A 14,817-nucleotide genomic window follows, 5' to 3' on the forward strand; every position below is an offset into this window, starting at 1 on the left:
GCTTCAGCCTGGCACAGCCCTGGCTGTTATAGCCATTTAGGGAGTGAATCAGCAGATGGAAGATTTCTGTCTCTCCCTCTAACTCTGCATTTTAAATAAATCTTTTTTATAAAGAAAAAAAGATGTTTATAGTCAAAATTCTAGGATTTTTACAGTCAGAGCCCCAATAAGACTCAAACTCAATCCCCTCCCCCCTTTTAAGATTTATTTATTTGAAAGACAGAATTGTGCATGATCATGCTTCAGAACATGACTAAGCTTTTTAAGATTTATTCATTTATTTGAAAGAATTTACAGAGAGAGAAAGAGAGGGAGAGATAAAGAGAGCTTCCATCTGATGGTTTACTCCCCAAATGGCCACAATAACCAGAGCTGAGCCAATGTGAAGCTGGGAGACTCTTCAGGGTCTCCCATGTGAGTGCAGAGGCCCAAGCACTTACTTAGGCCATCTTCTGCTGTCTTACCAGGTGCATCAGCAGGGAGCTGGATGCAAAGTGGAACAGCCACGTCTCCAACTGGCACCCATATGGGATTCCAGAGTTGCAGGCAATGAATTAACCCACTGGCCCCAAGTCTGGAGCCTAAATTCCCTTTCCTTTTCTCCTTTACATATACTTCAGATGATAATAATACTGACCTACTTTGCTGGGCTATCATGAGGACTAATCAGCTTAAAAATGGTAAGCATGACAGAGATGAAGAAAGCTTATCATATGTAGAGTTAACCACTTTTACAAGTAATAAACTCAGCCTCTTCTTTCACACTGCAAATAACCTTGATAACTTAAAAGCAATACTATACATTTTTAAGTCATAAATAATACTTCGTCATTCACATTAATGAGTATGCTTGTTAATAAGTATATACTCTAAAATACTCAAATCATGAAAGAAAATGGGCTCACCACTGTAGTCTAAAATAACTTGATTAACCACGCAGAAAATAAAATTATTACATTACAGTTGCTCCTGGAACTTAGACTTAAATGAAAAGGCTGTCCTGGCAGCTACTACAGGGGGCAACACAGCCCATGGGTTTTATTTACTGTGGTTATTACCTCATCAGAAAGGGATGTGCTGCCTCCTGGACCACCTGCCAGCCCTAATGAAGAAGGGATGGGGCCCTCACCAATGCAGTGATGTGATCTGAGTATTTCCTATGGCATCCTCTGCCTTTGATATCAGAGTTATGCCCGTGGAAACATGCACTTCAATAACAGGAAGTCATTACAGAACTTCTTCTATTTCCTTTCAGCTCAGCTAGTTTGCTTTTGAGCAAGAGCTGATTAACATGACAGAGTTCCTGCCTCCTTCAGATGCCCTAGAGCAACCCGATAAGCTCACTGAAAGCTGGGCTCCTACCAAGGTTAGCAACAACGATGGTTTTTTGAGAACTGAGGCTTCAGAATGTTCTGCTTTATAAAGCCCATTTATCAAACAGCAGGCGAGCTGTTACATATGGTGATGGGCACACTTACAGAAATACTTAGATTGAATGCAAAATGAGAATGTGAAACAGATTAAATAACCTGCAAGAAAGAGAGAAGCTAACTCAGGAGGAAGTAAAAGGAACCAATGATAGATATGAATCAAACAGGGTTGCTTAGAAATGTTAGAGCCTGCTTATAATTTGTTAACCCTTGGGGTTTGCTATGAAAAGGTTTCCTGGAATGTCTGTGCAGAATTTTTTTAAATTTAACAGAGTCAAATTAGATTAAACAACTGTACCAACCACAGTTCTTGCTTACTTAACTTAGAAAGAAAGGTTAGAGGACACTTACATAAATTCAGACCCCTAGTAACAGGATTAATTTATGCTGAAGTCCCAATAACGAAAATCAGAGTCTGTTTGAGGAAAGGAGAACTATCTGTCCATTTAAAATTGAAGAGTAGTGCTTACAATGTGGCTGTGCAGGAAAAAGAGGCACAGTGAACTGTGGTTAAAACGTGAGGCAGAGAATGTTTGGCACAGAGGGTAAGATGCCCCTTGGGAGACACATATCCCTTATCAGAGTGCTTAGGTTTCAATTCTGATTCCAATCCCCATTTAAGCTGCCTGCTAACGCTGACCCTTGGAGGCAGGCAATAGCTCAAGTATTTGGGTTCCTGCTACCCATGTGGGAGACCTGGATCAAGTTCTCCATTTCTAGCTTTGCATGGCCTAGTCCTGGCAGTTGTAGGCATTCGGAGAGTGAACCAGCAGACAGGAGACCTCTTGTCTTCTTCCCATCCCTTCACCATCTCTCTGCCATCCAAATTTTTTTTAAAGATTTTATTTATTATTTATTTGAAAGGTAGAGTTACAGACAGTGAGAGCTAGACAGAGAGAAAGGTCTTCCATCCACTGGTTCACTCCAAAATTGGCCACGACAGCTGGAGCTGAGCCCATCCAAAGCCAGAAGACAGGAGATTCTTCTGGATCTCCCACATGCATGCTCAAGCACCTCGGCCATCTTCTACTGCTTTCTCAGGCCATAGCAGAGAGCTGGATTGGAAGAGCAGCAGCCAGGACTAGAATTGGTGCTCATATGAGATGCCAGTGCCATAGGCGAAGGATTAACCTACTGTGCCACAGTGCTGGCCCTGTCATCCAAATTTAAAAAACAAAACCAAATACAATTTTTTTAAATTCTGAATTTCTTTTCCCTGGGCAAACAATTTCTATTTTAGTTTAATAAGAGACTACAAGATTGGGACTAGCATTGTGACACAGCAGGCAAAGCCACCACTTGTGATGGCGGCATCCCACATGGGCATTGGTTCCAGTTCTGGCTGATCCACTTTTGATTCAGCTACCTGCTAATGCACCTAGGAAAGCAGCAGCAGGTGGCCCAATTCTGTGGACCCCTGCACCCATGTGAGAGACACAGAAGCTACCGGCTCCTGGCTTCAGCCTGGCCCAGCCCTAGTCATTGCAATCATTTGGGGAATGTACCGGTGGATGTAAGATTGTGTTTGTGTGTGTGTGTGTGTGTGTGTATGTCTCCCTCTGTGCCTTTTAGATAAATAAAATTTTTTTAAAAAAAGATGCAATATTTAATGTTGTTATATCACTTTAGTTAATAAAGTATCATTTAGGGAAAAATTCATGTTTTGTTTGTTTTATTTAAAGAGGACAGCACACAAGTCTTCTTTGAGGCCAGCTCTGACTCTGTCTTATGCAATTATGAAATGAATCAATGGACAAAACCATGAAGAAATTATAATAATCCTCAAATGCCTGTAGTCACTGCAAGGATTTCCGATTTGAGAGACGAGGTAGACACTAACACGTGAGTACATGCGTGTGAAGATGAAGAAGAGTCTTACAGGAGAAGAGTTTTTAGGAGAGTTATAATCCTTTTTTTAAAAAATATTTTATTTGAGAGGTAGGGTTACAGACAGTGAGAGGGAGAGACAGAGAGAAAGGTCTTCCATCTGCTGGTTCACTCCCCAAATGGCTGCAATGGCCAGAGCTGTGCCAATCCAAAGCCAGGAGCTTCATGCCAGTCTCCCATGTGGGTGCAGGGGCCCAAGCACTTGGGCTATCCTCCACTTCCTCCCAGTCCATAGCAGAGAGCTGGATTGGAAGAGCAGCAGCTGGGACTAGAGCCCATATCAATATGGGATGCCAGCGCTACAGGCAGAGGCTTAGTCCACTACACCACAGTGCCGGCCCCTATAATCCTTTTTTGAAAGGAAGACACTGAGTTTACATGGAACGATAATAGTCTCCAAATGAAAAAAACTCTCTGGGAATCTCAGGGTGCCCTGCCCTGGCCCCTAACACAAAGGTGTGAGTCATGGGCACACCTAACCCAGCCCCCTACACGACCTGGCACACTGGGGACTGGGAGCTACATAATTGAGAGTCTCAGCATTCGCTGTGTCCTTGGCACGCCCATCCCCACCAGAGAGACACATACGTAAAGTGGGTCATAGAAGGAAAGTACAAATATGAGAGGAAAACAGAGAGGAAAACACTGCAGCCTTGGAGGCAACAACAGCAATAGTAATCATTGGCTATTTCCGAGGAGGAAGAGAAAGGGTCTCCGTGACCCATGACCCTTAAAGTCACTGTGGATTGCTTTACCTCTGCTGTGCCTCATCTAGCAAATGCACCCCAAAAAATCAACTCAGGTGCCTCACAGCTGTACAAGTTAGAGACGAAGCGAATCAACTGGCAGCTGACGACTGCCTGGGCAGATGAAGGCGCGTGGGTACGTAGACTTCCTGCCAGCGGCTCTCCTCCACTTGGCTGCCTCTCCACCACCACCTGGCTCCAACTTTCCTTCCCCTCAACAAGGTCAGGATGGAGTCATTTGCACTTTAAAAGGAAAATTTTCACAGCAAAGAAACGAACCTTCCAGACATGTGCTACACATCCATACCCGTGCCGGTGAAGGCTCCACTAAGACTGGAGATGGCAGCAGTTCCTACAGTGGGTGTTGGCAGACGGGCGTTATGCCATTCGCAGCGGTACCGCGAAGCAAGAGAAGGAAATTCGGAGTTTTCCACTTGTGTTCAGAATAGAGGTAGACCACCACAGGATTAACTCAGACTTATTTTTCCCCATATTCTCAGCACCTCAGAGGAAAGAGGCACAGCCTCACTTCTTTAAAATCCTTCCTATTTCACAGGCAATTGATCTGGACAGTGAAGTCAAGTCACAGGCTCACCCACTCCCCACCAGGAACATCCTCTCTTGGGAAAGGGGCCTTCCATCACGTCCCTTCCTCAACACCACAGAAGCTCCCTGGGGACAGACTGCTGAGGGCCAGGGCCAGCGTGGACTGCCTGGGGCAGAGCCTGGCTGCCACCAACTTCCCATCCAGCCTGCAGCTCTCCAAGGCAGGGCTCTTCCATAAGGCACAGAGAAAACAAGCTCATTCTTTTTCCCATTCATTAAAAATACACCCAAACGGTAACCAGATTTAGAACACACCTACCAGTGAAAAAGAGAGGGAGGGAGGCACCCACCCACACAATCTTGCCATTCAAACAGGCACTATGTTCCACAGCCGCAATGTGCAGTTTGTAATTAACAGACAAGCTTAACCAATGGCAGGAATTTCTGGAATGTCTTGTAATTTACACTAGAGGCTGGCTTATTACAGAGCTAGATCGCAAGCATGGGCTAGACCCCCTGGCTAAATCCATGGCAGTCCTTGTGGCACACCTCCCTTGGATTTCTTGCAGTCACTCAGCACTGCCTATGGCATGCAGCTGCAGGACAATTGAGGCTGTGGTGTGTAGGCCAGCACCAAGTGACTACCCTGCTATGGCTCACTCACAACCAGGGCCCACCAGCTGCCTGACACCAGCTCCATGGAGCTGTGTCACAGGCTCCACTGGAGAAATGTCAAACTGCAAGCAGACGCACTCTCTACTGCAGCTCCAATAGAGCTTTGCCATGGCTGTACTGTAAGGTGTGTTTCTCTCCCACCTACCACAGCAGGTGAGTCCTCTCACCCTGGCTGCTATGTCCTAGGTGTGTGAGGAGGAGTGTCTGAGCTCCAGGCCCTGCCTGACAGACAGCCAAGCCACAGAGAAGGAGGGCAGCCTTCACAAGCTGCAGATCACTTTGCAGAGTCTGCTTTCCCATTTGTAATTACTTGACCAAGAACTACAATGTTGGGGCCAGCATTGTGGTACAGTGGGTTAAGTTGCCACCCGAGATGCCAGCATCCCATGAGACTGCTGGTTCAAGTCCCAGCTGTTCTACTTCAGATCCAGCTCCCTGCTAACGTGCCTGGGAAATCTGTGGAAGATGGCCCAAGTACTCGGACCCCTGCCATCCATGTGAGAGCCCTGGCTGAAGCGCCTAACTTCTGCCTGGCCCAGGCCTGGTTGTTGCAGCCATTTGGAGAATGAACCAGTGGATGGAAGATCTCTATCTTTCCCTGTAACTCTGCCTTTCAAATAAACAAATAAATCTTTAGATTAAAAAAAAAAAATACTCGGGGCTGGCACCGTGGCTCACTAGGTTAATCCTCCGCCTGTGGCGCCAGCATCCCATCACCGGCTGTAGCGGCCATTTGGGAGGTGAACCAATGGAAGGAAGATCTTTCTGTCTCTCTCTCTCTCTCACTGTCTATCTGTCAAATAAATTTTTAAAAAAATACAATGTTAGAAAAAGAAGTCTCTTCCCTTCATAGGAAAGGGACTGAGGCTCAAAGATAATAATAAGAAACTTGCCCAGGGCCACACTCTTATTTCCTGACAAATAAAGGACTAGACCATAGTGTTCAAACTCCCAACTCAGGAATCTTTCTCTGTAACTCCAGCAGAGAGCTGAACTGGAAGAGGAGCAACTGGGACTAGAACCCAGTGCCCATATGGAATGCCAGCACCGCAGGTGGAAGATTAACCAAGTGAGCCACAGCGCCAGCCCCTCAGGTGCGTTTTTAATTCTCTACGATTTTATGGGTGTTATTAATACTGGAAAAATCATACACTTATTGCCATTGCTTTCTGTCAGCTCATGTGGGGACCTATGTACTCTAGCCATGGGGACCCTTCAGTATGGACCTCAAGAATGAGGCTTCTGATCGGGGGCTCACATGAATCAGCAGTGAATGTTGGCATAGCTGATGTTTAGAATATTCACTTAAGAGAGTGTAGACAGTTCTCTCACCATCAGTACTATGTTGGCTTCCATTTTTTAGTACCTGTTGGATGCTAGATTCCCAAAGTACAATCTTCAAAGAGGAAAAACATGAAAACTCTAAAATGTTAAACAAAAGCTTTTGACCACTTTTTCTAGGGAGCAGTTAAATGGACAGTTTGGCAAGAGAATGAAGACATTATTTTGGGAAAAAAGGTGATCTAATTTACCTAACTCAAGAAGTTTTATTTTCTGGTGCCTTTTGAAAGTGTATGGAGGCCGGCGCTGCGGCTCACTAGGCTAATCCTCCGCCTTGCAGCGCCGGCACACTGGGTTCTAGTCCCGGTCGGGGCACCGGATTCTGTCCCGGTTGCCCCTCTTCCAGGCCAGCTCTCTGCTGTGGCCAGGGAGGGCAGTGGAGGATGGCCCAAGTGCTTGGGCCCTGCACCCCATGGGAGACCAGGAGAAGCACCTGGCTACTGCCTTCACATCAACACGGTGCGCCAGCCGCAGTGGCCATTGGAGGGTGAACCAACGGCAAAGGAAGACCTTTCTCTGTCTCTCTCTCACTGTCCACTCTCTGTGTGTAAAAAAAAAAAAAAAAAGTGTATGGCGCCATGTTGTCATTCTGTTTAAATTGTTAGTTTGGTTTGACTTTCTACTTTACTATTTCTGCTTTTATGGAAAATAAGTACATCTTTTAAGGAAAAAATATTTTTAAAAAAGAGCGCTCCACCCCCAGCTCTCCCCCTGTCTGCTCCTATAGGAGGCGCTTCTGGTCGTCACAGGTTTGCAGAGGCAGGACGAAAAATAAACACAGCACAATTTTTTTTTTTTTTTTTGACAGAGTGGACAGTGAGAAAGAAAAAGAGAAAGGTCTTCCTTTACCGTTGGTTCACCCTCCAATGGCCGCTGTGGCCGGCGTACCACGCTGATCTGAAGCCTGGATCCAGGTGCTTCTCCTGGTCTCCCATGTGGGTGCATGGCCCAAGCACTTGGGCCATCCTCCACTGCACTCCTGGGCCATAGCAGAGAGCTGGACTGGAAGAGGGGCAACCGGGACAGAATCCGGCTCCCCGACCGGGACTAGAACCCGGTGTGCCAGCGCCGCAGGCAGAGGATTAGCCTATTGAGCCATGTTGCCGGCCAACACAGCACAACTTTGAAGCACTCACCATGAAGACACAGCAGTAAGTAACTGACAAGCTGCAATACAAGGCCAGAGACAGCTTTCTGCTAATGCACCTGGGAAAGCAGCAGAAGACAGCCTGTGTGTTTGGGTCCCTGACAACCATTTGGGAGATCAGGATGGAGTTCCTGGAACCTGGCTTCAGGTGGGAGAGTGAACCAGTGGATGGAAGATTTCATCCTCTCTCCTCCCCACTCTCTTTCAAATCAGTGAATAAATAAATCCTAAAAGAAGATTCCTTGGAAATCTGAAAATAGATCTACCACATGACTCAGCGAGCCCACTCCTAGGAATTTACCCAAAATGAAATTAGTATATGAAATCATTATCAGTACCCCCATGTTTATTGCAGATCAATTCACAATAGCTAAGATATGGAATTAACCCAGATGTCCATCAACTGTTGACTAAAGAAAGTGTGGGATAAACTATGGAATACTACTCAGCCATAAAAAAAAATGAAATCCTGTCTTTCACAATAAAATGGATGCAACTGGAAACCATTATACTTAGTGAAATAAGCCAGTCCCAAAAAGACAAATATCACGCTTTTCCTGACCTGTGGTAAAAGAGCACAAAGATGTAATGTATACAAGCAAAATTGACATTTTGCGAATTATTTTTTACAGCCCTTGTCTCTACTCTCTACTGTTGAGGAATGGTGTTCTTCTTATTACCTGAAATCTTTACATAGTGAAGGGTTAAGCTTATGGTTATAAAATAAACCAAAAGCATGCCATTGTAAGAATTAAAAGAAAGAATAAGAAAGGAAGGAGGAGAAGGCAGGGGGGAGGCTAGGGTGGGGAGTATCACTGTGCTCCCAAATCTATATATATGAAATACATGAAATGTGTTCACCTTATATAAATTTTTAAAAAATGGGGAAAAAGAAAGGAAAAGGCTGGCCAGGATGTGTCCTCATCCTTCAATTCCCCCATGGAAGGGAAAGCCTCAGGACCGAGACCTGCCGTCAACCCTTGGAAGCGTCTGTTCTGAGATACTGGCTCTCACTTGGGGAAACAGAACCAGGTCAGCTTGAACGGGAGACAGGGAAAGGAAGCCTTGGTTTTTAATCTTTTCCAGTATGAAGACTATTTGTAAAAGTCAAAATCTTTTGCTGCCTCCTTAGTTGTTACATATTATATTGCTGCATTATATTTATTGGTAAAAGGCATAATGAATAGGATTTGCTAATTTATGAATGTGTGGCACTTTTAACTGAATTTTTGTTTTGTAAACAGCAGGATCATGTGAGATCTGTAGGATTAGGGGCCTTGTAGATACACACAAGGTGTTGGCCTACAGGTGGTTCTGCCAAGCCCTTTGTTGACATCAAGAGTTGGGGACACACAGGTGAGGAATTCCCCAGCTAGAACAGGGGGTACTGCTCCCGGCTGAGCAGACCTGATGGGCTAACTCACAGTAGGAACCTGGGGCAGAGAACGAGGAAGTGGGGGTACACAAAGCCCACCTTACAATTTTGCTCAAGACAGGCCCTATAGCCCTTTACCCAATGGTCAGCACAGAAAGTAATGATTACAAATGAACACTGGCGTCTGTGCAGGGTTACCAGGGAGCATGGTCATTTACTGAGAGAGAGAAGAAACTTGAGCAAAGAGGGAGATGGAAGAAAGTCCACCCCAATCCCAAATGTACTTGCCTAAATGAACACAAAAGAGTAAAATCATCTAGAAAAAAAAAAATAGCCAAGTGGTTCTTTTAGCAAACTTCAGTTCCTGAATCAGGCCTGATGAAAAAGACCACATGTAACAAAGAAAATGGCAGACAGCCCCTCTCTCCCTTCCCCCATGCCAGTGCAACAAATACAGGGTCACAGTTAAGGCCCTACCCTGGCATCTTTCACCACAAGGAGATTTACTTAATTTATTTGGCAGGAAAAGACAGTTAACTCATCCGCTAGTTCACTCTTCAAATGCCCACAACAGCCAGGACAGGAACAGGCTGAAGCCAGGAACCAGGAACCGAATCCTGACCCAAGTACTTGAGTCATCACCTGTTACCATCCAGGTTGTGCATCAACAGGAAGCTGGGTCCCAGAGCAGAGCTAGGACTCGAACGTCTTAATTTCTACACCAAACACCTGCACCAAGGAGACTCGTCTCAACATCACCAAAGTATCTCATAAATCCGTAAGACACAGGTAGTGAGAGTCAAACTTAATTTTCTAAGAGGAGGAAAAATAATTGAAATCAACAGGCTTTACATACACATGGCACCTGTTATAAACAGATAAAAAGCACTAACAATTAAGGAAACTGATTAGCCCTTAGCTTTCCAGCTTCTCCTCTCCACTGCCCTCTCAGTCTCGGCACACTGTTCAGTGTGCCCTGAGCAAGTACTGCCCCTTCTATCTGTACCATGGATACACTCGGCATGCAGGAAGTGTGCTGTTCCTGACACAGTCAGTCCCTCTCTCTCTGACACCAACGTCCTACTCATCCTTCCCACTCAGCCCGCCTCCACCCCCAGCATATTCTTCAGCTTACTGCACACACACATCCTCAAAGACCTGCCACAGGGCATCCATGGCGCCACCTCAACACCGTGTCGCCTTCATCCTTCTCTCAACAGCAGGCACGGTGCTTAGCACCAAACCATGTTGCAGAAACAAAGGCATGGACAGGTCATTAGGAGCAAAGCTCCTGGTACTGATGAGTGTGACCTATTGGCAAAACCACGACCACTCAGTGTTCACTTACGGGGGAAAATCTGTTTCTCTAACTCTGAACTCACTAGTTACTCCCCCACTCCCTCTCCAGTAAGATGAAAAAGGTCTGTTTTTCTCTCAAAAGGCAGGGCTGAGACACCAAGGTGGCCGACAGTAGGGAAGACCTGAAGACAGCCGCAGAGAGAGGCGGTGTGCCTCCCCCGCTCCCTGGTAATCGGGCGGGCTGGAGGACTCACCTGGCTTGTTGCCTTCCCTCTCGTGGCCCAGCTGCCCCTTGGTGTTCAGGCCGCACGTGTACACCTCCCCATCCTCCAGCAGGAACACGGAGTGGTTTCCTCCACAGGCCACTTCCTTGACGCTTCTGTCCGCTATGAAGCCACACACCTGTGGCTCGGCCACAATTCCTTGCAGGTTGCTGCTGATACCTGGCTGGCCCAGAGACCAATATCCCCAGCATAACATTGTTCTTATCCTTCAGAGAATCATGTAGCCTAGAAGAGAATTGTTTAAAAAAAAAAAAAAAAAGGTTAAAATCAAAAAAATGTTTAAAAGCAGGTCAAGAGGAAGTCAACTTGGGTAATGAATGTAACCAATTTGCACCACAGCTCTCTCCTAATATTCTTCAGGTATCTTGCATGGCAAAATAAAGCACTCTAATTTGCTGAACATAGTTATAGAATGTAATGATGCTAAAGCATTGTCAGTAAGAGTCTGAAATTTAAGCAAATTGTTTAAAACGAATGAGTGAACACATCCTGTGGTTTGTATGGCACTACAAAGCAGCCCTGAGCACAGGAGATTGGCAGGAATGATCTCTGTGGACCATTAAAGGAAATAACAGTTTTGAAATGACTCTCATGAGTAATTTTGCCTTATCCTTTATCAAAGCACCTTTCCTTTGAATGTCCTGCTTATTTAATTATGAAAATTTTTTGAACCAATTAACTCCCATTGTTAGCTTGGTTAGTGGTATCTCACCACTTGAAATGATAAAGGGGAAAAAGTGTTACCTTCTCTGTCATCCTCTCTTACCCACAATGTTCAGGAGCTCAGTCAAGCTTCAGTTCCTACCTGAGGATTTCTGGGACCATTCCAGCGTGCGCCAGTCTGCATGCCCCCAGCATGGCTGCCGGGGGCCCTCACTGGTAGCCTTCTCTCGCTCTACGACTGAACTCCCCAGCAGATTTTCATCTCCACCAACGGAGACCACAGTAAAGCACAGACTTCTCCCATTTAGCAGAGCCTTGGTTAACTTAGGGTTGATTGATTAGAGCTGACCCTAGCCTCGAGTTTCACTACCTTTTAAAAATTCATGCTTCCCTTTCATACCAACAAAAACAAAAATCTCGTCTCCCTCTACCAGCTCACATCCACAAAGACGGCCAGATAATAAGCAGCGGTGACGATGTGAGAAACTGGAGCCCTCTGACGTGGCTGGTGGGAAGTTAACATGGTGCAGTGGCTTTGGAAAGCAGTCTGGCAGTTCTTCAAAAAGTGAAACAGAGTTAGCAGATGATTCAGCAGTTTCATTCTGGGTATTCTCCCAAGAGAACTGCAAAAATACATCCACACAAAAACGTGGACGAGAATGCCCCCAGCAGTGTGAGTCAGAATATCAAAAGGTGCCACCAACCCAAAAGTTCGTCAACTGATGAATAAACACACGACAGAGTAAAGCCACACAGTGGAGGAACCATGAAAACATATTAAGTGAAAGAAGCCAGTCACAAGAGACCATATAGATTCCACTAACATGAAATGTATAGAACAGGCCAATCTCTAGGACAGAAAGTAGATAAGTGGTTGCCTAGGGCTGCAGGGAGAGAGGGGAATGGTCAGCGACTATCTGCTTCCTTTGAGGGGTGGTGAAAATGATCTAAATTGAGACTATGGTGCTGGCTGTATCATTTGGTGAATATATTAAAAACCTCTGAATTTCACCTGGCTCCTGGCTTCAGATCGGCACAGCGCACCGGCTGTGGCAGCCATTTGGGGGGTGAACCAACGGATAGAAGACCTTTCTTTCTGTCTCACTCTGCCTGTCAAAAAATTAAATATAAAAAAACTCTGAATTTTACATTTTACATGGGTGAATTTTATGGTATGTAAATAGTATATCAGCAAAACCTTTTTCAAATATTTACTTGTTTTATTTGCTTGAAAGGTAGGGAGACAGAGAGAAAGAGAGAGAGAGAGAGAGGGAGAGGGAGAGAGGGAGAGAAAAGGGGAGGGGGAGGGAGAGGGAGAGAGAGAGAGAAAGAGAGAAAGAGAGAGAGAAAGAGAAAGATCTTCCATCCATTCTCTGGTTCACTCCCCAAATGCCCACAACAACAACCAGGGCTGGGTCAGGCCAAAGCTGAAACTCCATCTGGGTCTCCCATGTGGGTACAGGAACTCAAGTACTTTGGCCATCATCTGCTGCTTCCTAGGATGCACTGTGGCAGAAAGCAGAATCAGAATAGCTGGAACTTGAACCAGGAATTCTGATATGGGATACAGGCTTCCCAAGTGGAGTCTTAACCATTGTGCCACAAGCCCATCCCCAATAAAGTTTTTTTATAGTTACATAAGAGGAATAGGTTCTAGTGTTCTATAGCACAATAAGGTGACAATAGTTCTCAATAATTTATTGTATATTTCAAAATAGCTAGAAGACAGATGTTGGAATGTCATCACTACACAGAAATGATAAATGTTTGAGGTAACAGATACACCAGTTACCCTGATTTGATCATTAGACATGGCATACATGTATCAAAATATCACACCTTATCACACAAATATATACAATGTGTTAATTAAAAAATTTTAAGTACTTTTTTCTTTTTCTTGCTACATGTCCACTGCTTCTGAGTCTACATCATCCAGTAACACTTTGAGTTTAATTTCTGTGGGGAGCAACTCGGACTAGACTAAGTTACTGGAATTAAGACTTATTCTATGCATCTGCTCTCCCACAATATGGTGCTGGGAGAGGAGAAAACACCTTCTACTCAGCTGCCTCCAGTTCAACCAATAAATTGTAGGACCTGCTCCTGATTGGAGGAGAGCAGCGTACTCGGCGTGTGGGCAGCCGAGTTGGGATTGGCGGAAGAGGACTATAAAGGAGGAGAGAGACAACATGCACCAGGAACATCTAAGAGGAACATCTAAAAGGAACACCTGTGCAGCCCCCGAGAGAGCCGGCCAGCGGTGTGCCGCTCCCCTGCAGAAGTGGGGAAAGTGGCCAGGGGGAACCGCCCTTCCACGGAGGTGGAAGGGACGGTAGCCAACCCGGGAAGAACCAGCAGCAAACCCGGGGAGGGCCGAGCAGACAAAAGAACAGCGCAGGGTCCTGTGTTGTTCCTCCACGAAGACGGGGAGCGACATAATGGTGCCGTGACTCGGATAGGAAACCTAGGAGGGAAGAAATGGGAAAAAGTGGGAAAATACCAGAGAGCGAGACTAGCAAAGAGCCTAGGGAAAGCCAGACGGAAAAGGTGCCAGAAGAAGCTATCGAAAGCCTAGGCATAGACTCGGATATGGACTGTGGGAAAGAAGTTAGGATTGAAAGCGAAAGTGAAAGCTTTCATTGACTCGGATGCGGACTATGGCGGGGAAGCTAGGAGATTGAAAGCGAAAGTGAAACCTGGAGGAGGCTTGGACTCGGATGCGGACTGTGGGGAGAAGCCAGGAGAAATGAGGGAGGAATATTGTTGGAAGAAAACTTAGGGTAACATACCGGGTAGAGAAAGATGTTAGGGAAATTGAAGCTGCGAGTGCAGGCCGAGACGGAGACGTAAGCCAGCTTGGAATTCTTCAAGTCAGCCCGGGGAGCAAAAGGCGAAAATCTGGAACCAGAGGCAGAGACGTGGGCCGCCAGGTTGGAATCCGTCAGATTAGCCCGGGGAGCAAAGGACGGGAAGCCAGACCGAAGGCGCAGACGCGTGAGCTAGGTTGAATTCGCCAGGTTAGCCCGGGGAACTTAGATTGAATACCGGTGGTGGCGGAAACGTAAGCTACGCTGTGTGACTCGCGGAAGCCGCCGCGTGCAGAGAGAGCACGGGGCGTGAATAGATAGGGAACGTGGGGCTAGTGCGAGGCTGTGGTGCAGGCGCAAAGGGGCGCGGAGATCGCGGAGTGCGGCATGAAGCCGGGAAGCCTAGCAGAGCTGGGAACCCGCTGCAGGGCGGGCGCCAGGAAGCCGCGCAGATGAGAGAAGCGCGGGCTGAAGCGGCTCAGAGCTGGGAAGCCGCCGAGAAGCAGCCTCGGGGCGGGCGCCGGGAAGCCGCAGAGATAAGAGAAACAGAAATTTAGAAGTAAAATGAGAGAAATAGGAATGCTGGAAGATAGAAGTAAAATGGGAGGGATAGG

The 14,817-nt window shown here is 46.2% G+C and overlaps 1 protein-coding gene across 7 annotated transcripts in view; it reads right to left on the reverse strand.

The window, feature by feature from the left end:
• HERC3 (HECT and RLD domain containing E3 ubiquitin protein ligase 3) overlaps positions 1–14,817 on the reverse strand; it is a 143,420-nt gene that overhangs the window by 111,244 nt on the left and 17,359 nt on the right. For 4 of the 7 annotated variants that reach the window (XM_008267611.5, XM_008267612.5, XM_089303089.1 and 1 more), the window contains exon 3: positions 10,701–10,955. In XM_008267611.5, coding sequence (XP_008265833.1) covers positions 10,701–10,926 — 226 coding nt within the window. In that variant the 5' untranslated portion in view covers positions 10,927–10,955. Of the gene's footprint in view, positions 1–10,700; positions 10,956–11,474; positions 11,675–14,817 lie in introns of those variants that run through there. The other 3 variants (XM_089303086.1, XM_089303088.1, XM_089303087.1) reach the window with 3 other exon arrangements.

Source organism: Oryctolagus cuniculus, chromosome 8, assembly GCF_051225735.1.
Source record: "Oryctolagus cuniculus isolate XC-2025 breed Fujian yellow rabbit chromosome 8, ASM5122573v1, whole genome shotgun sequence".
Lineage (NCBI taxonomy): Eukaryota > Metazoa > Chordata > Mammalia > Lagomorpha > Leporidae > Oryctolagus > Oryctolagus cuniculus.